Source organism: Aptenodytes patagonicus, chromosome 2 (assembly GCF_965638725.1).
Source record: "Aptenodytes patagonicus chromosome 2, bAptPat1.pri.cur, whole genome shotgun sequence".
In the NCBI taxonomy this organism is placed as follows: domain Eukaryota; kingdom Metazoa; phylum Chordata; class Aves; order Sphenisciformes; family Spheniscidae; genus Aptenodytes; species Aptenodytes patagonicus.
This window is the reverse complement of record NC_134950.1, coordinates 151,613,261-151,638,897: the sequence shown is the minus strand read 5'-3', so window position 1 is coordinate 151,638,897 and position 25,637 is coordinate 151,613,261. Positions and strand designations below refer to the sequence as shown.

The 25,637-nt window shown below is 53.4% G+C and overlaps 2 protein-coding genes across 2 annotated transcripts in view; both read right to left on the bottom strand.

Annotated features, from left to right (window-relative positions):
* SPAG6 (sperm associated antigen 6) overlaps positions 1–3,471 on the bottom strand; it is a 38,103-nt gene extending 34,632 nt beyond the window's left edge. The window contains exons 1-2 of the mRNA XM_076331680.1: positions 3,414–3,471; positions 3,233–3,328 (exon numbers count right to left, since the gene is read on the bottom strand). Coding sequence (XP_076187795.1) covers positions 3,233–3,328; positions 3,414–3,438 — 121 coding nt within the window. The 5' untranslated portion in view covers positions 3,439–3,471. The remainder of the gene's footprint in view (positions 1–3,232; positions 3,329–3,413) is intronic.
* Positions 3,472–15,600: 12,129 nt separating this feature from the next.
* BMI1 (BMI1 proto-oncogene, polycomb ring finger) lies at positions 15,601–24,778 on the bottom strand. Its single transcript, XM_076331678.1, has 10 exons — positions 24,336–24,778; positions 19,164–19,297; positions 18,666–18,762; positions 17,877–17,932; positions 17,704–17,754; positions 17,331–17,439; positions 17,195–17,240; positions 16,556–16,654; positions 16,051–16,131; positions 15,601–15,962 (listed from the first exon to the last, which is right to left on the bottom strand). Exons 2-10 carry the CDS (start codon positions 19,273–19,275, stop codon positions 15,633–15,635), a joined length of 981 nt encoding a protein of 326 aa, XP_076187793.1. The 5' UTR covers positions 19,276–19,297; positions 24,336–24,778; the 3' UTR covers positions 15,601–15,632.
* Between the last annotated feature and the right edge of the window lie 859 nt (positions 24,779–25,637).

Below are 25,637 nucleotides of genomic sequence, written 5' to 3'. Positions count from 1 at the left end.
AGTTTTGGAGGAGATTTTTTTTCCAAGTACCCATTAATTAAACATTCAAATAACAAATCCTGCAATTATTATTCATGGTAGTATTTAATCATAAGGAACAACCTTATCAAAGCCAACCACAGAGTTGGAAAACACACAGGAATGAGCTCTGACAAAGGAATTTCTCTGATCATTCCTTGCACTTCCCTGCCACCAGAAAGCTGTTGAGCTCCCAGGCACTAACCCCCCAGGACATTCCTGACCACAAGAATGCCAGTGCCATGCAAATGTGTCAAAGTCCAGGGCTAGATTCCAGTTCCCTGGTTACAACCACTTTCGGGACTTCTGCTCAGTGGGAAAGGCAGCTCCCAGAGCTTGATGGGATACAGAAGCCTCAGAAGAGAGATGCCCTGGGAGAAGGTGGCCTTCCTGTTGACCCTCTCTGACCTTCTTTCCAGCTTGCCAGTTCCCACTAGTTTTCCTTACAGGTCATACATAGGAGTCTCCATGATAATGGTACCTTAAGGTTCCTCAACAGCCAAGCCAGCATAAGAAACTCCCACCTCTGATCCTGGCTGCTTGCTCCCCTCCGTGCTGCAGTCTGCCACCTCCTAATTTGCAACAATACCACTGCTTGTACCTGGTTTAATACCACAGAAGCAGGGCTTATAGTGTAGTCAAGAATTATTTTTTTAAACATACTTCCATCTTTCATGATGTTAGCATGGTGTCCAGAGACACCTCCTCAAAGAGTAAGGTCTCGAACTAGTATTTATAAGATATTAAGTATTTATCAAAAGGACTTCTAAAAATGGGGCCAAACGCTTTATTCCTTGAGCACTGATCTGTCACTGCTGCCAGTCTGAATTTCGGATATTCTAGGAATATCAGCCGAGGCCAATAATACAAGAGTACACTACAGTACGTTTTAAGGGCTCAATTTTGTTCAAATTCAAGTCACTGTAATCTTGTCTTCTCCTTCAGCAGAAGATCAAACCTTCAGATCCAACCAAAGAACCCTGCAAGGTGCCTCTGACTCCTAAAGCTAATGGAAAATGACAGCAGGCAAAGACTGTCCGCATTTTCTTAAAACAGTGATCTCCCTAAGGGACAGCTAACTTTCTTTACCAGAATAAGAAACGTGCCCCCAGTCCTTTTATATATGGATTTATACAGAGATAAATGTATAGACAGACATCTTTCTTTCTCAAATCATTGCTCCAGAGCTCACTAGATCAAGGCCATAAAAGGTACGCCAGTTATCTGCTAGACAGCTATGTCTCAAAATATTTGTATAAGTGCTTTAAAAAAGGACCAAATCACATTTTATTTGGGAGAGGTTTTAAAAAACACTTAATCACATTTAATTTAGGAGGAGGTTTTATAACCTGTATCTAGCACATCCAGAAAAGGTCAAAACTAACAGCTATCATTTTAATTATATAACTGAATTAGTTTTAAAGGCACAGGTTGGGGAAGAGGGTAAAATATTTGCGGGCCTCAGCCATTCAAATAAATTGTAATAGGAAACACTATTATTTGCAGACATTCCCTTCTTTTCTAGCATCTGAAAAACTAAAGCCTGTGGAAAAGCTGCTCAGTACCAGAATGAGCCAAGAAGGATGATAACCTACACAAATGCATACTTCCACATTACTACCCCAGAGCCTGATCCTTGTAAAATTAACCTTCAAACCAACACTGGCTGTGCACAGAAGAAAGTTTCGAGCCTCTGAACTGATTATTTCTTCTGCACAAGCAACAAATCAGTTCCAAGGTAAATCAGATTACATCAAATAATTATTTTAAGAAGAAATACAATGTAATTAAAGTTAGCTTGGCACATTGTTTGCTTTCTTAAAATAGAAACTTTCTGCATTTTTAAAAACACTGAACTGTAAGAAGCCTGCCTAAATGAGATCTCTCTATGAGCAGCTGAAACCAGAACTGTAAATGGACACAGAGGGACCTCTTCTCACAAATAAGACATAAATTATTCCTATGGCCAAGATGTCCCTTTGGTAAATGGAGATGATTTGTATAAACTAAAGCAGAGGCATTAACTCACTGAAAGATGGGGGGGGAATATCAAGAGGCACAGCAAGGCAATACAAAAGGCCTGGTGTCAACGTGTCACACCCATAATCAAAGCAAATGTTTCTTTAACAAGAATTTAAGTGATAGGTTTTCAGCAAAACCATTTTAATAGAAAGTTGTAAATATAACTGAAAGTTGAAAGTATTTACGTGATTAGTTTTCTTGTTTGTTTGTTTGTTCCCATTGTATCTCAGAAAAGACTGACAGCTTTACTAGATTTGGGCAACAAGTATTAAAAACAAAATCGAGACAAACCAAAACATAATCAATTCATGAATACCATATGGTAACCCAACTACAGATTTATAGCACTTTTTCAATCTGCCTTTCAGGTAATCAATTACTGAGCACTTCTTTTTCCTCTTTTAAGCTCAGGAACTCTGGACAAGCGGAGTGGGTCTGCCAGATGCACAACAGCTGGTGGAAGTGCTCCCGCAGCTCCTGTTTCTAAAAATGCTCAATTTGGTTCACGACATCCCACGACAGCAATACAACAAAAGCGAATCCCTCCTGAGCTGAGCAAATCTGCTGGCGAAAAGCATTGAAGAATATAGGAACAACTTGTAAAGCTAGTATAAAAATCGTTACTTCTAAAGTAGGTTTTCCTTGGGAAGTTAGCGCTGGCTTCACCGGGAATTCCATTTTCTACACTTTACATAAAGCTGTATCAGAAGCACGAGGAAGTAAATGAAGAAGTGGGTTATACTGAAAAATTTTCCCTGAAATAAAAATAAGTTATGAGATCACAGCCAGAGGCATCTACCTCTAAGCAAACACAGAAATAACCCTGCAGACAGGCAGGGCAACCCGCGCATGCAGCTGACGAGCGTAATTAGCTTTCCCACCGCGCCGCAGGGGACTCGCCAAGCCCGTCCTCGCACCGCGGGGCCGGGGGACCAGGCCAAATCCTACGGGGGAAAAAATCCTTGGAAACTAAGCGGCCAACCTGGGGGGGGAGAAAAACAGGGAAGCGCCCTGGCAGCCCCGCGTTCCCGAGGGCCGGCCCGGCGCCGCGCTCCCCCGCCAGACCCCGGACCCCGCCGCGCTCCCCCTTCCCCTTCCCCGCCGCCGGGCCTCAAGCGCAGCGGCGCCGGGGCGCGGAAGTCCCCGCAGCCGCGCACGGCCCGGCCCCGGCTCCCGGGCGGCGGGCGCGTACCTGCGTTTTGGAGGGTCTCGACATTCTGCGGCCGGGTAGCGAGCTCGGCCACCGCCTGCACGAACTGCGTCCGGGCGCGCTGGTACTGCTCGAAAACTGCGGGCGGCAGCGCCGGGGCACTGGGTTAGCAGCCGGTCCCGGGTCCCGACCCCCGGCCCCGGCCGCCGCCGCCCCGGCCTACCTTGCAGGACCTGCCTCTGGCTCATGGCGGCGGCGCGGCAGGCTGCGCGCCCGCGCAGGGCCGCACTGTGTACCCGTCGCCCTGACAACCGGGCGGAAGCCGCGCCGCGGAGGGGCGGGGCCGCGCCAACACCGCCCGTGACGCCAGCGCGCCCTCCCGCCGCGCGCCGTCCCGCGCAGCCCCCGGCCCAGCTCCGCGCCGCTCCGCGGCCCCCGGCCCCGCACCCCCGCGGGGACCGGCGGTGTGCGCCAGCGAGAGGCTGTGCGCGGACGGGGAAGGGCTACAGCCCGGGCGGGCTGTGCCCGGATGGCGGCACGTTGCACACGTGTGTTAAATGTGTAGGTATAGGTACAGGTGTGGGTACAGGCACCTATAGAGATGCGCGGGGGCGTACGGACCTATAGGTCTGCGGAGAGAGGACTTCACGCCCCTACACCACATCTCTACCACAAATACATATACAACGGCGTAGAGATGTATCTACGGGTATATAGGAATACGAGGTTACGTAAGAACCCATATAGGCAGCTGTACATGCCCAGCTCCATACAGGGAGCTGTTGTCCTCGGGAGCGCCGGGGAAGGATGGGGACGGGCACCGCGGGACGGTGCTGGGCTCAGCGCAGAGACTTGCCCGGGCCACAGCGATGGCTGGGCCCCCGCGGGCCGCCGCCGCCGTCCCTGCGCGCCCCGCGCGGCGCAGGCAGGCTCGGGCGCGGGGGCTGGCGGTGGGGTCGCGGGAGGCCGGGCCGGGGCCCGCCCGCCCCCGCTGACATTTGGGAGCGGCGCCGCGGCCACCCCTCCGGTGCACCTCCGCGGGACGCGCTGCTCCGCGCGGCGGAGGCTTCACGGGGCGGGCGAGGGGGTCCCATCTGCCCCGGCCGCCCCGCGCGGGCAGCCGCTCCCCAGGCCCTCGGGCCCCGGCGCTGCGCGGGGGGAGGCGCGGTGCTCCGCGGGACGTGCTCCGCGGGACGCGCTCCGCTCGCCGCGTCCGGAGAGCTGCTTCGTCCCGCTCCGCTGCTGCGCAACTTGCCCAGGGCCCGGCGGGCAGGGAGGGAGAGCCCCGCCGCCCCGGCTGAGTCCCACGCATCGGCCGGCAGGTCCTGCGGGATCCCCCTGCCCGGCTCCCGCTGCCCCTCCGCTCCATGGGTAGGGGAGAAATAAAAAGGAAGAAAAAAGAAAAATAAGGGCAGCCGCAGCGCTCTCGGAGCTGCCCCCGCCGCACCTCTGTTCTTCGGGGAGGGGGGTCCTTTGATTTTAATTTTTTCTGGTTTGGGTTTTTTTTTTTCTTTCTTACAACCACTGCGATTCCTCCTCGGGGATCTCCGCTACTGCTTTACACCGCCGCGCCGGCCCACGCCGGGGTTTTTCGCGCCGCACGGGGAATAAACTCACGCCGCGCAGGGCCGCGGAGCCTCCGCCCACCCACAGCCGCGGAGCGCTGCGGCGCCTCGGCGGTGCGGGCAGCGCGGGCGTGCAGGGGCGAGCCCGTGGGCTACAGCCACCGCCTCTGCCGGGAGCCACGCGGGTCGTGCCACGGGGGAAGCGCCGCGGGAGAAGCGCCGTCCCCGCTGGAGGGGAAGGCTTCGCTCGCTCCATACACCCGCGCAGAGTTAATGATAAGCCCGAGCGCATCCACCCGCGCGGTGCCGGGAGCTGCCTGCACCGCTCAGGTGCAGGCGGCCGGGGGGGCAGCTTTTGCTCTCCCCGTGCAGGGGGGAGCAGCGCAGGAAGGGGCGCTGGGGGAGCGGTCCGGCAGCAGCCCTCTGGCTTTGCCAAGCACAGGTACTAGCTATTCCTGTAGACCATAACAGTATTTTTTAATATTTTTTTTTCAACAGCGTATCATTCTGGTAGATAGCCTGGTGACTGCCTTCCGCTTTTCCCGTCTCGGTGTCTCCGGCTGTAAGGACTATTTACGAATAATTCTCTTCATAACCGGTCGGCCAAGGCATGGTTGCATCTATGAGTAAACACAGCCTCGGAGGTCTTTACAGCAACTAATGCAAACGGTGGGACTGCAAAATGAAATCAGGGTTATCAGGATTTGAAAGGAAATAGACTCTACAGCTCCTCCAGTATGTTTTGAGGGCGATTCCCAAGAGGCGGGATATTTGTGAACGAAGTTACTAGTTAGCTCTGCTATCGATCGGGCTGCTCCAAGTGACATCGTGATTCACAGCAGAAAACCGGAGTTACTATTCCATAAAAAATGTCCCTTTCTTTAGCCACCCTCTAACGCACAGTGGCTTCAGGATTTCATAGGCTGGTATTTTGTTCTGCAAAGCTCTAAATGTACAAAATCAGATGACTGACACTATACAAACGTATTATTTGATGGGTAGTATAAAGGTTTGTCTCATATCTGAAAGTTGAAAGGCTGAAGTTACTTCTTCCGCATTTTAAAAGTTTGAAAAAGTGTAAGAAAGACGTCTAATTTTAATAAACCATCTCTGGGGATGCTCAGCTGAAAAGAGGTGGGCTAACGTAAACAATATCATGGTGTAAAATGAGTCACGTGTTTCCAGGAGGATTTAATGCGGAAAAATCTCTCTTTAAGCAAACAAACAAAACAGGCGATGTGCCGTTCTTTACAAATAAATGAGACAAATTAAATCAGATTGGTGAGAAGGTCGTTTGCCACAGAAAATATTTTGGGAAATTATCACCATGTGTACTTGAGAAGGGAACAGCTGTTAAACACATTTCTTTATACTTATTTCTGTTCTTAAGTTAAATTAAAAAAATAAACAAACGGTGATGAATTACTTCCAGAGGGTTTTTTTTTGAAAAGCAGATGTGTCGATTACAGATAAATTGATTTATCTGTCTAATTAAGTCTAATGTTCGGATAAGTGAAACAACAAAACGCACCCTGAGTACCTCCAAAACTTGCTGTTACATTTCGTTGCTTGATACTGAGAGTCTGTTCACACGGTTAATAATAATGATGAGGAATAAACACCATGCAAATGCGGTCTACGGAAATGTCACCGGTTCTCGCAAAAGTACTGAAGACGGAAAATCATTTATGGAAATGACGTAGTTGTGAGACTTCATTGCCTGCTGCTGGGGTGCTCATTAGTAGGAAACCTGTATCCCTAGGCGGGCGGTGTTAGTAATGACTGCGTTACTGCACACGTCAGCTTACAAAATAAACCGGAGACTGGGGGAACAGTCAACAATGATCCAAATTAATAACGTGCATTCGCTTTCTGGTGGGTGTTCTTTAATCTCAGCCTTTGATTCATTCGCAAATACGCCCGTACCGGGGCGGGGAAGCATCATTTTCCCCAAGCCGGTGAAGGGCGAAGTTGCTCCTGGAGTTTTTTGGGGGGCTGAGGGGCGCCGGGGGGGCTTCCCACGGGCTTTCCCAGCTTGGTGCCGTCCCCGCGGGTGCGAGGCAACAGGTGGCTCAGCCCCCACACGGGAGGAGCCGGGTCCTCCGCAGGTCCCCCCCGGCTGGAAGGGCGCTGGATGGCGGGTCCCAGGGCCGGGCTAGCTGCCCCTCGACGGCTCATGCCCCGCCGTGCCGCGGCCGGCCAAGCCGTGGCTGCTCCTCTACGGCTTGAAACTTGCGCGACGCTCATTAAGAGGTGAGGTCTTCCCGCGTCTTGGGGTGGCGGCTTCCCCACCGGCTGCGGGGTGCTCCTCGGCTGCCCCCCGGAACAGCCCGCCGGGGCTGCGGGCCAGCGGGCATGGAGCCGGAGCCGCCCCCCAGCCGTCCCCCGGCCGCCCCCCGCGTCCCCGGGCACCGCGCTGGGTCTCCCGATCTGCCTCTGGAGGGTCTCCTCCGCTTGCCACACGCCCGGCAAATTGTTCATGCGTGCTGATAAAGGCTTTGAGCGGATATTTACAGGTCTGAAAAAATGAGTTTTTCAATCCCGTGCTTGGACGACTGACCGCGTTTGGTGGGAAGGGCGACGCGCGAACTCCTCCGCTCGCTCCCGCGGATCGGAGTTTAAAGCGCTGGGCTGTTGAAAGCGGGGAGGTTAAGCGTGGAAAGGTTAATGGGAGTGAATGGGATGTAGGGAACTGAAGTGCTGCCTCGAAGAGAGTGTGCTGAGTGAGGGATCTCCAACTCCGTGTATCGCCTCTACTAAAATATAATATTTGAATCATTGGGCTGGATAATTTAATTTGCAAATTTAATTTGGGCTTTGCCATTACCCGATTTTAGCAAAAACTCTGTCAGAGGGACGGTAGCAGTGGAGAGTCCCCTCTCTTTCCCTGAGCTTTGGCTCGGGGCTCCAGCAACTCACAATATTCCGGGGTCCCCTCTCCGGATTTTTGGTAGTGAATTTAATTTGTGAGACCTTCCTACAGAGTAAATTAGTTCTATGAGGCGAAGACAGAAACATCGGGGCACTTCAAAAGCACCAGAAAGAAGATTTCTCCTTTTTCTTCACTTAAGAGGACGACGCTGGCATTTGAGCAGGCATTTGTAACCATAAACCTGTAAACGGTATAGATTTGGCTAGTGGAGACTGGTGCGTCGTCATTGCACTAGGCAAAGACAGAACAAAAATTATAAGGGATAAATAAACTGGAAAAGGGCAAAACGTTTCAGGTTGACTTGCAGGATGGGACCAGGAAATATTAGCTGTAGGGCTGAGCCCTTTTTACCACGTGCATATGGTTACACCTCTGGTTTCCTGCGGAACCGTCAGCGCTTGTGCAGTACCATTAAAAAAAAAAAAAAAAAGAAAGAAAAAAAAGACAAATATTTTTGGGACGTTCCAAAACCGAAAGCCGGAGCTTAATTTATTCTGGGGACTTGAAAGGAACGAGGTCTTCCTTTGTGTCTGTTGCTCCGGGGGAGGGTGTGTGTCGGCTTGGCACTGAACGCTGCCTGCATCTACATATGTAAACCCAGCAGCGCTTCTCCCCCCCGTGCCGGTAGGATTGCGGGCGCTGGCAGCTCACAACAATGCTCCCAGACAATGCCAAATACGCGGAGCCTGCGCGGCTGCGGCCGGGCGGGGGGGCTGGCCAGTATTTAGCTCTTGATCTGGAAGGACCGAATTTGCGCGATGCCCGGCCGAGCCCGCCGCTCGCCCCGTGGCCGCCCCGTCCTCCTGCCCCATCGTTGTCCCTGGCTGCTGCGGTTAGAGGGGTGGGGACACGCAGCAGCCAGACGACGGTATCCCGGTCTGCAGAAGAAGGTGTTACGAGAGGCACCAGCAGCAGAAAAGGCTGCAAATCGCTGTCGTGTGGTTGCTATTAGCAACAAATCAGCTGAACAGCCTGCAAACCCCGAGCACCTAGGGCGGAGGTGGCAAGGAAAACGCCAGGGCTGGGGAGGCTGGGGCTGGTGGGCGCTTTCCCGAGGGGACCTCCCGTGCAGCCCCGGGCTGCCTGCTCGGAGGGCGGCCGAGGAGGGGCAGGGCCAGGGGAGCCACTGCTGCCACCGCTGCGCACTGCGCTCCAGGAGAGGGGAAAGGCAACCCACTTAAAAGAGACAAAATGGCAGCTCGTTGCTTGTAGGCATCCCTCTCGGCGCTGAGCGCCTGCCTCGCCTCCGCCGGTCCCCCCTGCTGCCAGCTCCTCGGTGCCCGGGGGCTGTCCCTGCGCGCCCGCCTGCCCGGGGGCAGCGCCCCAGTCCGGGGAGCAGCAGCGCGGTGTCCCCCGGGGCTCCAGCCGCAGCCCTTCGCCCTCCACAACCAGCCCACCCAGCCTGGAAATCAAACTCCCATCCCTCTGGATGGGACACGTCCCGACCGGCTGCCCCGGAGCCCCCGGTGGCCGGGCGCAGCCGTGGCTCCGCGCCCTGCGCAGCCCAGCTCCGGCACGCGGGCTGCCGGCGCCGGGAACCCGCGGAGGGTGTGCGCAGGCTCCGCACCTCGCGCAGCGACAGCTGTGTGCTCACACAGCACCCCTGCACCTTGGCCATGCCAACACCTTCCCTTCCAGCACCGTTTTCGCGTTGCTTTTTGGGTTTTTTGTTTTTGGTTTTGGTTGGGGTTTTTTTTGTTGTGTTTTGGGGTGGTTTTCTTTTCGCATTTCCCATTTAAAGTTTTTGGGGTTGTGTGTGCCGGGCTGTTTTGGGGTGGGGATTTTTTTATGTTTCTTTCCCATTTTTTTAGAATCGGCCCATTTCGGAGGCCTCTACCAGCCGCGGATCTTTGGCACGATGTTGTCTCAGAGATCAGAAAGTGCCTCGTTGAAGAGGCGCCTTTCGAGCATCCCCAGCACATGCGGAGGGAGGAGTGAGAAATGCCAGTGCTGGCAGCGGTGCCCGGGAGCTCTGCGCTCAGCGGAGGCCCCGGGATGCGGGGCGGTGCTGATACCGAAATACCTCCCGGCCTCGGCCTCCTCCACCGGGGATGCGGCGTGCGAGAGACACCGGCGGCGCGGAGCCCGGCGGCGGGCGCGGAGGGGGAAGGGCTGCTGGCTGCCTCTGCTATTGGAAAAGTGCCTCCCTGCCACCGGGGAGATCTCACCCGGCCGCTCCCTGGGGAATATCCCCCCCCCCGCCACACCGTTGAGAGCATCGGCGCGGGGAGCGGGGAAAGCATCTGCATTTCCCTGGCGATGGGGAACACACAGCCCTTTGTCTCTCTAGACGAGGTGCGATATTCAGCTGCGTGCCATGAAAATACAGGCGCCAAATGGCTACCGCGGCCCCCTCCCCTCTCCGGGGGAGGTCGGGGCGCCCCGGGGCCCCGCCGGGCCCTGGGGAGGGCTAGGGCCGGCCGGCCTCGGGGGGAGGCCGAGTCCCTGCGGCAGGGCGGACGGGAACACGGGACCGCGGCGCCCCGCAGCCGGCCGGGGGATGCCGGAAAGCCGCGTCCCGGTGCCCCCCTCCCGGCACGCACATCCCCAAATACCCGGGCTCGCTGGAGCACCCTAAGGGCAGGACGGGGGGGGAAGGGCGGGCGAGGGCGCAGGGCGGTGCGGGGGGCCGCAGCTGCATCGCTACGCCTCGGCGGAGGGCGGCTCCAGCCGGGTGTGCCCGGCCCGGCGGCGAAGCGGGGCACCGCATACCGCAGCGGCCGCCCGCGCCGGCGGAGGCTGAGCGGGCACTGCTCCGCGGGGACGCCGGGCGGTGCGGTGCGGCGCGGCGCGGCGCGGCGCGCCCGGGGGGATCCCCGCGCGCCGCCCCCCACGCGCCCCGTTCGAATCTGGCGGCGCGCGGGGGAAGTTCCGCGGGCGCTAGGTGGGAGAGCTGCGCAGGCGCAAGATGGCCTCTGCCCGGGCGGCGGCGGGGGGCGCGGAGCCGGCCCGGCCCGCCCGGCGGCGGGGCAGCCGGCGGGGGCAGCCGGCGGGGGCCAGGCCTTGTCCGCGGCACCGGCGGGGCCGAGCCCCACGTTTCCGCGCCAGCCCGGGGAACCGCGTTCCCGCCGGCGGAGGCGGCGCGGAGCGAAGCGCAGTCGTACCGCGGCTCCCCGCCGGCCTTCCGCGGCCCGGAGGAGGCGGCAGCCGCACGCCCCGCCGGCGGGGCTGCCGGGAGGCCCGCGGGCTCTTCGCGCCCCTGCGGCAGTGCCCGCCTCCGGCGCCGCCGCTCGCGGCCTTTCCGCGGCCGCCGCTGTCCTGCGCGGCGCGCCCGCGGCTCCGCGGCAGCGACCGGGGATGGAAGTCGCCCTCCCTGCCCACCCCCGGCAGGGAAAACCTCCGTTTGCCAAGGGAATTACGTGTCCTTCGCGCTTTACCCGTTACCGACTTTTTAATTTTTTTAGCCCACACCATCACTGTTAAATAAATACAAATGTCCCGTCCCCAAAGACGGCGAGACCGAAAGTTGCCCCGGTCCCCGCCGGGCTTCAGCAGTTTTTCTGTTGTCCTAGTGGGACTCCTCTGTTAGCCGCGGGGAAAGGGAGTGAAGGAGCCAGAGCTGGACAAAATCCCTGCTGCCGGGATCCCTGCAATTCTTGAATTAACAAAGCACAAACAACCGTGGCTTGGAGCTCTCGGAGCGGGGCAACGACTTTGAACTGAGGAAAGCGGAGTTCCGCGGCCCTTCGGACGGGAGAGCAGGTTCTTCTCAGGGCGTCCTCTTGGTAGGAGACAGGCAGAAAACATGAAAAAGAAACTGTTTATAGTAAAATAAAGGAAATCCGTTTCAAGTACCCAGAGTAGAAGCAAGAACGTTAAAAATTAACAGCGGAAACAGGAAACACTTATCTGAGTAAACACCGTCTCAGAATTTCACCGTATTAAAATTGGGAGGGCGCGAGGTGCTCGCCGGGGCCGCAGCCACCCGCCTCCCGCTGCGGTACCTGGCGGCGGGGGCCGCTGCCGCCGCCCGCCCCGCGCCGGGGCTGGAAACCGGAGCCAGGCACGGCGAGACAACCCGATCCTCGTGAACCGGTTTGGTGGCAAAGATCGGAACTGCAGGAGTTCCTGCGTGGTGAGAGATGAACAGTCCAGAAGCGATGTTCGGAAGGCAGGAGCACAGCTCTCTGCCACCGGGGCGAAGGGACGGGCGGTCCGGGGCCGCGGCGAAGAAGAAAAGAGGCGCAGGGGTGGCGGAGTGGGGGGGAGGAGGCTTCGCCCCGGTACCGGCCCCGGGAGGACTTGCTTTGGCCGCGCTTTGAAAATGCCCAGCGAAACGAGCGAATCCTTGGGCAGCTGTACGGCGGAGGGGGTGACAAGCGGTACGTCCTCGGCAGCCGTGGGGGGAGAAGGACCACGGGCACCGCTTCAGCTGGGAGGGCGCCTGCCGCTTGCTTTGCCTCCGCCTTCGGGTTTCAGTGCCCCCCTTCACTATCAGAAAACCGGAGAACGTCGCCTTCGAGTGGAGCTCTCCGCAGCTCTCGCCGGTGCTGCCCGGGCCCCCGGCGCCGCGGCGGGAGCCGCCTTGCCCTCTCCTCTCCGGCCCACGGGACGCTACCAATTTTCGGGAGTTTCTCGGCGGTGCCCGCCCGCCGGCATCGGCCTGCTGAAGGGCAGCGGCGCAGGTTGTTTTGGGCAATGCTCGGTGCTGGGGGACAAACAGCTCGGCTTAGCAAGCGCGTCATGCTCCTTCTCTTTCTCTTTCTGCATATTTCTGCATTCCTTCTCCCCGTTTCTGCCTGTCTTCTCCAGAAGCCTGTGGAGCTCTCCATGCTCCCTCTCCCTCGCTTTCCCCGGGGCTGGTTCGTTACCGCCTATCCCCCATTCCGGCCGGGCACAAAAGCGCTGCTTGGAGCTGCAGGCAGCTGAACCAGGGCGGAAAATTCGGTCGGACGAAGACAGAAAAACATCATTTTCCAGCGGGCACATACCGTCCCTGCCTCTACCTTTGATCAGATTGCTTGTTGAACAAGCTCAGAAAAACGCAGCAGACTTCGGCTTTATCCCTCCATCTGTATAAATGCAACGTCGGATAATGAAAAGATTCTTCTTACATACACCGAGCTGAGATTTCTTTCCAAACAGGGAGGATTTACGTAGATTTGTAAGGAAACCCGTTCGCTGTGTAGCTGCAAAGAAAAATATTGTGAAACCGGGGAGGTTGACACAGCAGCTTCGCAAGTAGAACGTCGAGATGCTATCTTTGATCGTCCTCCCAATTGTGCTTAGCAATATATGTATGTACGCATCGCAGTGCCATCTGCCTAGGGCCAGCAGCAAAACAAAAGTTTCACATGGCAGCACAAACATCCTCGGCGGCTTCTGCAGCTCGGCAAGAGAGATACTGAAAACGTTTGTTCTTTTTTCAGACGGGAGATGTCAAGTTGGGAGAGGTCGAAAGTGCTGTAAGAGCTTAATAAACCTCGAAGGGAATTATCCAACTCCTGTTTCATTGCCTTATGCTTCACGGACACTTTACAAAGACCGAGAATAGTTCCGGTTTGATGCTAAAAGTTGTCATTATCAGCTATTTCCAGTATAAATAAGCACAATTTGATCAGCGTGCTAACGTACAACCCTCTGCTGCAGGTTCAGTGCTGGTCTTTGGGTGAATTAATTCAACCAGTGCAGTGTGATTAACTCATATAGTTGAGGGAATCGTGCCAAGATAGACACTCGGTCGCAGGGAGAGATATCTTTACATCAAAACGTATTTAGTTCCACTGAGGCTTTAAAAAGTAATGCAGAGCAGCACAGGCGGAGCCTGGCACTCGCCATCACAAAAATCCTGTTCTTCCCTTCCCAGCCAGTGCAGTTTAACAGGGGCTGAGTTTGAACAGATCGGAGGTAAAACCTGTGCCTGGCGGGGATGTGAGAATACACCATTCGCTTATTTCCAAGAATAATCCGGGGTCAAATAAAGAACAGCAAATGTTTTCGAGGCAGGCAACCAAACCGAATCATGGCGATTTCTAGGCAATTTTTTTGGTTGTTATTTTAGTACTATACTGTTCTGTTCACTAAAATCTTTTGTACACCCAGAAAGACTTCCAATGAGAACAAGAAGTTTGTCCTTTAACACCACATTATCAACAGAGGTCATTTGCTAGTTTTCAATGAATTGTCCCTTTTATTTGTTTATTTCTTCGATCAGCTATAAATGAAAGTTATTCGTGTATATAAAACTGAAGTTTTTACTGTTGAAATTGAACTGTACATGTTTACTACAGGAAAAAATATCAACTCTTGTTTAACAAGACATTATACATCAATAAGCAATAACCTTGTGGAGGATTTGCAATCACCTGGTCTATAAAAACAAGCAGGACAAATAACAGCAATTTATATGCAAAAGTAATGATTTAATGACTATAAGCAAGACAAAGCAATAGAATTGTGCTTCTTTTGCAGACTGGAGACAATGAAATGTTTAACTACAATTTTCCCGTACAAACATGAAACAATATCCATATAGAATAAACACCCTCACAAATGTATAACTGATGGGTGATGAACACACACGAAGTTCGACCAAAGCAAAGCACAAACTGAAAAGTGTTCTGGGCTGTTCATATTTTATGGTGGAAAAGTTCCTTCTACTGAAAAAATAATACCCTTAGAAGCCTCTAATAAAATGCACCTATTTGCAGGCCATTAAAGAGGAGGCATTCTCCACAATTTATTGGAAATATTAAAGTACCTGTTAAATTTTAATGAAGTTAGTACTGTACCATATACATATATATTAAAACAAATTTAGATAAAATGCCTTCATCCAGCGACTTGCTGGTTCCTTAAAATTTATACCAAATAGTTTATGGCTTCTATAATGATTCCATGTGCTTTTTAAAAACACAATCCCACCACACCAAATAATAAAAAGGTAATCAAACAGGTCAAAGACTTCCATGTTGCTTAACTTTTTTTTTTTCTTCTTCACTGCATCACTTCAACATTTGGTAAAGTAAAAATATATCACTTGGAAAAAAAGACAAAGCCAGTAAAATCCTTCTAAGATTGCCAATTGCCTCCAGGTTATCAGAGACTTGGATGTGCTTTCCCAATACTGTAGCTCTCACACGCAAAGTGTTTCTTGCAGTATGATCAAAGCTCAAACAGGCGGCATCTGCAAGGGTCGAACCAGTTTAGAAATTTAACAACCATATCATGAGTGCATGAAACACAATATTTTCTTTATAGCATTTATAAATATATCATACAATACTGTTTCCTGTTATGTCATATACCAATATGGCATTGTACAATAAGCATAATGCCATCTGATTCTTACAAAAGCGAATCATTTAAACAAGTCAGTAAATAAAACGGTAATACCCGCTTTTAGGCATACAGATTGTAAAACTGAAGTTTACTTTTCTTTTGATCAGTTCTGCGCAGCAACAGAGAAGTAAAAGATGCAACATAAGAATCAAAATGGCTAATACGCAAAAATTGTTATTCACAGTGACATGGCTACATATATGCATTATTCTATGCATATTCTTTCCGTTTTGTTGGATTTCAAGATGAAAAAGCACTTGCTTTCTACAGGTTCACAAAACAGCATAAGAACAATAACAATCGAAGAGAACGCAATGGAGGAGTTAGTCTGGATTAACAAACTACTTCCCGGGATTTGTATCGACTTCTGGAGACTCCCGAGTCCAGATGATGGGGACGGAAACAGCTCCACATCACTCAGAACAGGTGAAGGTGTAACTTTTGTTTGCTTCCCAGTCCTCTGAAAACAATTTACATTTCAATCTTGCGTTTCCATTAACGTCCATCCTGAATGTCACCTAGTCCGCCTTTTATAGCCAAGTTCAGTGTCACTACAAAAGAAAGCAATTTGGACGATAGTCACATGGATTAGCATCTATAAAGCTGTAATGGCATGGAGAGATCTATATAAAGGAGGGGCGGGGGCGGTAGCCTGGTTGGCGCATCAACCAGATGAAGTGGCCGAGGAGCCATTTATCGATGTTTTCCGCGCTCTGTTGGTAAAGGAGGACTGGTGGTTACTGCTGGGGCTGCTGCTGGTGCCGTTCATGGTGCTGGAGATGTGGGGGAACTGGGGGTGAGGAGACTGGACCGGCGTGCTGGGGCTGGGCAAACAGGAGGAGGTGGAGGGGATGCCTCCGGCCGGGCTGCTCGCCTTGTCGCTCCCAGAGTCACTTTCCAGCTCCCCGCTATTATTCAAGCCTTCCCTCTGGTGACTGATCTTCATCCTCTTGCAAGTAGGTCGGACCCGGTATTTCAGGGGGAGAGGCCCGTTCTGCAAGGCAAAGGGGAGACCCTGGTGAGCGCCCTCCCCAGGCCACGACCCGCACCCCCCCGGGAGGAGGCACGCTAGAGATACTCACCCGCCTCCAGGTATAGATGTAGGCAATATCCATTAGGGTGTAGTAGTCCTTCAGAGGCTCCTCTTCATACATCACATCGATCTGTTCAAGATACGAATCCTTGCGTTAAGGAGCATCCAGGCATTTACCCCTAGCGTACGACTGCTCTGAGGTGAAAGTAGCCCCGCTGCCATATATATCAGAAAATTGGAAAAATGCTATACCAAAATCAGCAGGCAATAGGGAATTTTCATATCTATTAGATATGTTTTAAATACATTAAGAAGCAATTTCTTGATACCTCAATATTTACAGCATTAAAAAATTAGTGTCACCAAACTCTCCAGATAAGTATTTAAAAAATATTGTTCATAATCCCACCAACGTATTGCACGCACCAGAAATACTTGGTAGTTAGCACTTGCTGGAACTGGCTGTAATGAGAAAATGAGTGCTAACCAGCATTAGCAGGCTTAGAATACCAAGACTGATTTTTTTAAAAAAATCACTCTTTCCCCGTAGCTACCTGGAAAGTGTTAGGTATATCCATTTTACTCCGCAGGAACTTTCTTAGATGCATCACTGTCATTGCTGCTGGGCAGCGTAAGTATCTTTTGTCATTCACCTGATGGCATAGTAAAGAAAATCAGTCTACTGAGAACACACAATTACTCCCAGCAAAGTCGTATTCTAACGTTTTATGTCATTTAAAAAAAATGCCCTTTATTAAATTATGAACTATAATATAACAATTTCTGCTGCCTTAGAAGATAAATTACAGATCCAGAGAAAATAACAAAAAATGCAACTAATTTTACACAAAGATTTGTATCTCATACTAAATCCCTTTTTAGGATATATATGCATTCCATATTAATTTTTAAATTAATTAATAATTTATTAAAATATAATTTTATTGCAGAATTTGACAAAAAAATCAGATTCTGCTTTAAAAGTAATACCGCAGGTATTTTTTATTTTTAAAAGTTGCTTACATATACAGCTGTATGAAGGTGTTTTACCTCTTCTGTACCTAGTGCCATAATAGGACGTGTGCTTCTTTTGTTCTAGATACACATACCTATGTATTTTTCTCAGCTACAAACCTGCCTCAAAGATGTTTGTGTGCGTTATGTTTCCTTTGGAGTAAAGGGAAGTTATTTACCTCTTCCTTTGATTTTTCTTTCTCCTTATTTCCTTTTCGTTCCAGTCTGTGAGAAGAAATGAAACAATTACAACAAATACTAAACATAGCTGCTATCAGTCAGGTAAACATAAAATATTGCCATTCTGGAACTTGCCTATTCTGGTCAAAGAATTCAATGGATAAGCTTATTATCTCGTCGTCTGTTATAATTCTTTTGTCTTCGTCAGCCACTTCTCCCCTGTCTTCATTAGAGCCATTGGCAGCTGCGCAGAAATTTCCACAATAATTTACATTTTGAAATTCAAATCAGGAAGAATGGCAATTCTCAGTAACAAGAAAAAAAAAAATCTCCACAGTAAAATTATGAATTAAAGCTACCTAACTGTTAAAACAATAAACTTTTATTATGCTGAATTTACTTCTTAGAATTCTGTCACGGTAATACATAATTTGTAAGTTAAAAAGGAAACAGCAAAGCATCTAGATCAATGCAACATTTATTAAAGTTGCGAACGAGAAGCTTTTACCATCAGCCGACGGATGAGCAGCATAAAAATCCCTTCTTCTTTTCATTTCATCTAGATGGAAAAGCATATATTGTTCTTTTAGTATTTACTCTGTAACTCCTGGTATCGATATAGGATAGCAGCTCTGGTTTTGTTTTTCTACTCTTAAGAAAAAAACCGATTTAACTACTTACTTTTGAAAAGGCCCGGTACTAGCTTGTATACAATATCCTGGAGAGTTTTATCTGACCTGAAGAAAGAACAACCCCAAAACATAAAATTAAGCAGACGAAGCGATATTTTAATCCAGGCGGCAGCTCCTCATTTATAATCTTTCACAACAATGAGGCATCTTCTACAAAGTGGGAGGCTAGTCATAAAAAGTTAACTTACAAGACCTTGTAATCAAACTAACACTGCTCTAAATACCGCTGTAAAACAAAACTCATCTGTGCTACCATGACTGAAAAATAATTCTCTCGGACTGAAGGAAGGCCTTAAAACTACATGTCCTCCCTAGAAAATAAAGAGAGCAAAAAGTAACACCGACAAAAAAATATTTCCGAAAGGAGAAGCATGCTTTAAAGGCTTTTGCCTCTTGGCTTGGAAAGTTTCAGCAAGAGTTTTCATGAGTAGGAGCTATGGCTGGAGTGAAGCATGTCTGGGAGAAATAGGAAGCGGAGGTAGAAACTGTCGGGATGGTACACGTGAGAATGGGAGAGGGGGAAGAGGCACTGCATCAGCGGTTGGCGTATGCAAAAAAAGACCAACAAAAACTTTCTGTCTCGCATCCAGAGAAATCTTCAATTTCAGGCAATGACAAAACTCCAAAGAGAGAGCATACACACGAGTAAGCTTGTAAATGGACAAGTCCTTTCAGATTTAAATCGCAGACGAAGAGATAACATCGACACGACTACTGCCGGTCTCCCCATATAAAGTAAAATAAGAGATGCAGGGTGCCCGCTGCATCTTTCTCCTACCTTATATTCAAAAGCGGTCGAGTTTTGTGAACTTGGACATCACAGATAGGACAATACTTGCTGGTCTCCAAGTAACGCACGATACAGGTCTTACAGACTGCAAGTCAAACACGAAAGCCTTTTAGTGATGGTCGTAGGTGACGCTCAGATATGCATAGATAGAGGTGCGATTTTCTAAACTATGCAAGCTAGAGCAAATCGTCCATTGTCAGCAGCGCGCTGCTTAAGCTAAACAAATACCCAAATAAGCTGCAATTACCATGAAAAGGAGACGCTTAGAGTACATATATTATTACTTTAACAAAGACCGTAGGGCCGTCGTCAGAAAAACTGCACCGCGGCCGGGCCACCTATTCCCCAGCCCGTCGGGGAGGCGGAGGGGCGGCGGTCCCGAGCACCTCGGGGGGTTTGGGCTTGGGGGGGTGGGGTGTGTTCCCGGGATGCCGGGAAAGGTGGGAAGCGGCGGGGGAACGACGCGGAGCGCCCGATCGTACTTACAGGAGTGGAGGCACTCTATGATGGTTGTTGCATCAATGAAGTACCCGCCGCAGAGCACGCACATGAGATGGGGGTTTAGCTCCGTTATTTTGATTCTGGTTGTTCGGTGCATTTTGGCGTGGCGAGGGGCGGCTCTGAAAGACACACACAGAGGACCGATCAGCGGGGACGAGCGCGGCGGCGTCCCAGGTGCCGAGATCCGGCGCGTCCCCTTCCCCCGTGCAGTCGCATCCCCCGGCGCAGGGGAAGATAAAGCGCGGAAGGCGGCGGCGCGGGGCCGGGCGGCGGGCGAGGGCCGGTCCCGAGGCCGGCGGGGCGTCCCCGCCCCGCACCGCCCCGCACCGCACCGGGCCGGCCTGGGCGCAGCCCCGCGGAGGCGCGGTCGCGCCGCGGCACCCACCGCGCCGCTCCCCGGCGGGCACGGGCTCTCCCCGCGGCCCGGCGGGGCGCCGGCCGGCTCAGGCTCCCCGGGCGGCTCGGCGGCGATGCGGCGGGGCGGAGGGGAGCTCCGGGGGGGGGCGGCCGGGCACCGGGCTGCCGGCGAGCAGCACAAAGGGGAACCAGCGCCTCCCGGTGCGGCTGCCCTGGCATTTCCGGAGAGCGGGGAGGGGCGGCGGGGGGAGGGACGGGGGGGGACACGCACCTCGGAGCGGGGCCGGGCACCGGGGCGGCGGGGCCGGCCCGCGAGGGGGGTCCGGGCGGCTGCCGCTGCGCTCGGTGCCGATCCGGATCTGCTCCGCTCTCCGAGGGGGTTGCTATAGCAACTTACACTTACACTTGGCATCCTGCCACCGCTGGGAACACACGAGAGCCGGGAGGGGGGGCGGCCGGGGAGGGGGGGGGGGCGGGCCGGGCCGAGCCGAGCCGGGCCAGGGGGTGGGACGCGGGGCCCGGGGGCTGGCGGAGGGGGTGGAGGAGCCAGGAGCCCGCGGGGGTCTGGGAGCCCGGTTGCGAGGGGAGGGGAGGGGGAGGGCGGGGAGGGGGAGGGCGGGAGGAGGCGGGGGGGCGGCCCGGGCGGGGTCGGGGTGCCGCAGCCCGGAGGGTGCCGGAGCGCGGTGCGGGGCAGCCCGGGCGGCGGGGGCTGCCCCGGGCGCGGGGCTGAGCTGGGCTTTGGGGTCTCAGCCCGGCGGAGGCGAGCGCCAGAGGCTCCTCCCGAGCCTCGGCCATTTCGGATCCTCTCAGGGGCCTCTCTCCACGTCGACTCGGTGCGAGGAGCTGGTCTGAGATCGCTCCTCTCCCCCTCCGCTCCCTCCCTCCCTCCGCCGAGCCGCGCCGCGCCGCGCTCCCGGGGACCGAGTCCCCCGCACCGCCGGCGGGGTGCCGAGCCCCGGCTCCCGCTCCGCGCCGCCGGCATCCCCTCTCCCCCCTTCTCCCCTTTCCTCCTTTCTCTCCTTCCTTCCCTTCTCCGCCCACCCCCCCAACTCTTTCTCTCTCTCTTTCTTTCCTTCCCCCCCTCTTTTGACTCTCGTTTGAAAAGCCTCCCGCGGACGAAGCGAGCGCGGTGCAAAGTTTTGTAAGAGGTGGAAAGAGATTTGCAGCACCAGGGTAAGGTGTTTGGACGGGACAAAACAAGTCTCCGGATCCTTAAACAAATCCCCTTTTCAGCAATAAAGCACACCGGGGGGGGGGGGGGGGAAGCCCAAACCGACTTTAAACGGTACATTAGTGACAACATGCGAAGGACCATGTGACCAGATCATTCCTAAAGCTAAATCAACACCTTGTCAACACAATGCAGCGACGAGAGTGAAAAACAAATGTCATTTTCACAGTCTGAAACGCATAAACCCCCATCGGATGCACTGGCACCAACGTTAGATGCATACATACTATTTAAAATGAGAGGGAATAAGAGGTAAAGGGGAAAGTACACCGGGGGAAAAAACCCTGTCAGCCACGTCAATTGCAGAGTAAATTATTTTCTGTCAACCAGATCCTGCAAAACGTAACGTAACAACGTTGCTCCAATGCAAGCTATTAATTTCCCCACGTCAGCGCTCCCAACAGACCAGCTCCTACCCTTGGTCCCCACTCTTCCCGAGGCAGAGCTTGCGAGCCACCTCTCACTGCAACACCCTGCGAGCTGGAGAAGTCCCAAAATGCAAGGTTCTCCCCAGCCACTCGCAAACTTCGGTGTTAGCGAAAAAAAAAGACAACACACCAAGCTTTCTAAAAGCTTTGAATTTCGACCGAACTGCCCAGGACAGGGGTACAATATTCCTCAAGAAGTGTGCACAGCGCCAACGAGCGACCCTAGCCAGGAAACTTCTCTTGCTGCTGCAGGAGAACCCTCGAGTGAGCAGCAGATAAAACTCCCCAGCATCAAACCACAGCCGGCCAGCACACAGAAAAGCAAAGTGCAAGAAGCACCAAGCCAGACCAGGTCCCCAAAGCTGTTCCTAGCCCCGTGCGGGAAAGCAAGACCCCCGCTGCGTTGTACTGCCATTTAAATGTCGCTCCCAGGGTCCCTGACCCTCCGCTTCCTACTTTTAAACTGATACCGAGGGTTTGCTCTTCCCAGAAAAGGCAGAGCCCGGGCTTCTGCACTCCCCTCTGAAGAGCCCAGCGCCCAGAAGCCGGCAACTCTGAGGTCCCTTTGGGTACTCAAACATGGACAGGCTGCCTTCACGGTTCTGTGTTTTATTTGTTCAAGTCACTACCTTATAATTCATAAATATCTGAACCAAAAAAACCCAGCAGTGACCGAGGTCACGCAAGTCGGCTGACCGAGAATTCCTTCCCAGCCCTGACAGACTGGGACAAACCTTTCAGGACACTAACGCGTTTATTTCACGCAGGCGTAGCCCCTTCCTAAATGGAGAGGGATTAAATTCAACCGTGAAACCTGTTTTGTCGAAGCAACCCCTAAACGCGGATTATTTATTGCCCAAAGCTAGCACATTTTCAACGTGCTATGAGCTATCTTTGAAATCAGTGATTTTCTCCAGCGAGCTGAACCAGGCGCCTAACTTCTCTCCAAAAGCCACCCGTACAGGCACACGCACACGCGTGTCTGTGCCTGCGGGTACGTAACACGAACGCAGCACATTTTACTACAGCAGCCTGAGCTTAATATTTTGGTGCGAGGGAAACCCTGTCAGATTTTTTTCTGCTCGCGCTGATAGCACGGCGAATACCAACACTTCACACAGTCAATACAAACAGCCTCTTAACCAGGACAATATATATTTACACATTGACACACGGAACGACTAAACGTAAAATACACGGAGATAATACTCGCTAGAAGTAAACACTGCCAGCCAACCGATTATTTAGAGGCCTTAAACGGGTTATGTCCAAATGAAGAAAAACAGAAGTGCATTCTCCTGCTAAGAATCAGCTACATTATTAAAAATCTATAAAGGCAATAGCTATCAAACCTTGCTCGACAGGTCTCTAACAGAAAATACATACATAAAAAATAGAAGCATCGCTCGGGTAGGTTTGTGTACTTTGCACCCATCTCCTCTCAGAAAACTCTCTCGTCAGGAATAAAGCAGCCGTCATTCTACATCTTCACCTATTATCAGTCAGAGCCACTTTTACTATCGAGCCTGTTATGACTCTTTCGCTTAAGAATGGCCACATACGTTTTAAAGGAGGGACGGTGCTTCTTTCAGAGAAGGCACACGGAGCTCAAATATCTGTGCCCAGCTCGCTGCAGCGAGGGGAGATCTGAATATTGGCTATACAGTGCAAAAGGACCCCGATCCCTTAAATCGCCTCCCTGGAACTAGGTGAAGGACACTATCCGCCTACTTATAAAATACACTAAAATGTTAATTTTGTACTATCTAAGCGATCAGGTAGGTCAACCCTCCGTGTCTCTGGCAAACTGCAACACAAGTCTGTCTCAGTTTCCAGGACGCCACTCAAAGTAGTTTCACTGGACTGCATTTCCAGAATCTCCCTGGTCTTTGGGACAGTCCCATAAAATTAGTTGCTCTGACCACTACGGACTACGCAAAAAATCCTTTTAATGCCAAGCTTGCAAATGGGCACACACGCCCAGGTTTTCCTCAACTTTTCTGGAGAGTGGAGGAGGGAATCAAAGTTTCTAGAGGCTGAAAAGTGACCGTCTCACTTTTACAGAAGTGCGATTTTTCTGCTTATTTTTACCTGATTACATGCAAATATTTACAGTAAACACAGAGAAACATCCCGCGTTATATATTGCCAAGGCCATACAATTACAAAAACGTACACCAGCAACTTTCCAGTGCTGCCCATCAGCAGCACGAGGAGCCCACTCGTGACATCTTTAAGATCTGACAAAGGATTTCATGTAAATCTACCCTTCCCGGGCTCAGGAGGAAAAAAAATACCAATCAGAGAAAAGAAATTCAACAAACCCCCTGCGTCCCACAGACACATCACCTTTGCTCCAAAGGCTCCAGCAAACCGCACGCCCCAGCTCCCCAAGACCGCAGCCAAACTGCTATCCTTACCCCCAAAAAAAGTTATCGCTCGGTGTCGGCCACCCCTTTCCTCTCCCAGCAGGCACAAACCCCCAAACTTTAGCATTTAGAGCAGAAATGTAAGAGGAGGCATTGGAAACAACTGGGAACCGCCATCTTACAACCCATCCAATTTCACACAAGTACTTGTCCAACTTAAGTTAATAACATTTTCTGCTGGGTGCCCCGACGCCTAACAACCCCTCCAGGAGGATCGCTACCCCCCGCTGGCTCTATCTCTATAAAATGGGTGCGTTATCTGACATTTTAACCTCCCCCAGACACATTTCTTTCGGGGAGGACTGAAATCACTTGACCCAGGCAGCTCCAGATTTCACGAACGTCCCTGTTTAATCAAAATCTGCCTTTAAACAAAGGGCGCTCAGGCCGGGCTGGCAGCAGGGTCTGGAAATATAAATATTCTCCTCGGGGGCCATGTGCACAGAAAGGTTTTAGGGGGCGTCTGGAGAAAGAAAGGAACTAAAATTTGCAAATGTGGGTGCGTAACGCGAGCGAGTGCACAGGCTGCTGCTGCTGCTGCGTGTCTATATGTGTGTGTGTGTGGCTGGAGCAGCCTGTCAGCGCTTTTCCCATACGGAGAGCTCGGGGGACACCTAGGCTCCCCTTTGCAGCCCCCAAACCGGCCGAAAACCGCCGCCGAGCCCCCTTCGCCCCCCGCCCTTGGTAAGGCGACACCTCGCTTCATACGTACCCGGAAAACGGAGCCGGTGGGTGATGATCGGAGCGGCCAAAAAAGACAATGAAAGTTAAAAGTCGTTCAGCAGAAAATGAATGTGAGCCAAGCGGCCATCTTGAAATGAACTGCAGACGCTGTCAATTGCAATAAGCTTATTGCCGCCGCCGCCGCTGCGCTCCGCTCATTTTAGTTACAAAACACCCGGGTTTTCTCCTCTCGTCCACCGGCCCTTCTCGCTCCCTCGCTCTCCCTCCGAGTTCGCCGCCCGGGCGGCTCAGGCGCTGGGAGCGCAAAGTCTCCCCGGTCCGGATGGGTCCTCTCTCCACCAGCCCATTGTCTCTCCCTCTGCCCCCCGCTCCGCCTCGCGGCCTCGCTCGCGTTCCTTTTTTTATTATTATTATTATTATTACGAGTATTATTGTTGTTGTTATTTCATAGTTGGTGGCGGGGACCCGGGGAGGGAAGGAGGGCGGGCGGGCGGGCGGGCGGGAGGAGGGCGGAGGAGGGAAGAATGCAACGCTGAAGGCACACAGTGGAAACTGACACCGTCCCCAAAATGGCTCGGAGTTCGCCCGCCCCGCCAGCGTCACGTGGGGCGCCTCATTCCTTAAGGGCGGCCTGGGAATTAGCGGCGCTGCCGCCGGGGCCCGGCAGCCTCCCCGTGACCCAATCCCGCAACCCGGCCGCCTCCTCCCCCGCCTCCCCCCTCCCTCCCTCCCCTCCCCCGCCCGCCGCCCCCTCCCCTCCCCTCCCTCCCTCCCCCCCTCCCTCCCCTCCCCTCCCCCCGGCCCTGCACGCGCTCGCCCGCGCGCCGCCGATGCCTCCTTTTCCCCGCCGCGCTCGCCGCGCCGCCCGCCCGCCCCGACCCCCGGCCCCGCTCCCGCTCCGCGGCTCCCGCCCGCCTCCCCCCGCCCGCGACAACCCAATGCCTCCTTCCCCGCGTTCCCTCCGCCCGCGCCTCCGCTCCCGTTCAGCCCCTCCGCTCCCCACTCTCCGTCCGCGCCCCGCGCCCTCGCCGCCCCCTCTCCCCTCCGAGCTGCCGCCCGGGCTCCGCCGCCCTCCGTCCCGAGCACCGCCCGCCCCCGACCACCCCGCGACGTGCGTCGCCCGCCCTGCCCTCTCCGTCCTCCCCACGCCGCAGCCCCCCTGCCCGCACGCCCGCCGGCCCCCCACGCCGCCCGTCCCCCTTCCCTCGGAGCCCTCGCCTCCCTCCGCGCACTTGTTGCGCGCTCCCACCCGCGGCCCCCGCCGCCGCGGCCGCCCCGCACGCCCCGTCCCGCCACGGAGCGAGCCCCGCGGGGGACCACGCCGCGGCCT

Excerpts from the sequence above, each read along its gene's own strand:
- BMI1 (XM_076331678.1), bottom strand. The coding sequence starts at position 19,275 with ATGCACCGAACAACCAGAATCAAAATAACGGAGCTAAACCCCCATCTC. Across the intron at positions 17,440-17,703 it reads TGCTCATCCGTCGGCTGATG|CTGCCAATGGCTCTAATGAA; the intron begins GTAAAAGCTTCT and ends ATTTCTGCGCAG. Across the intron at positions 16,132-16,555 it reads ATATACCTAACACTTTCCAG|ATCGATGTGATGTATGAAGA; the intron begins GTAGCTACGGGG and ends TATCTTGAACAG.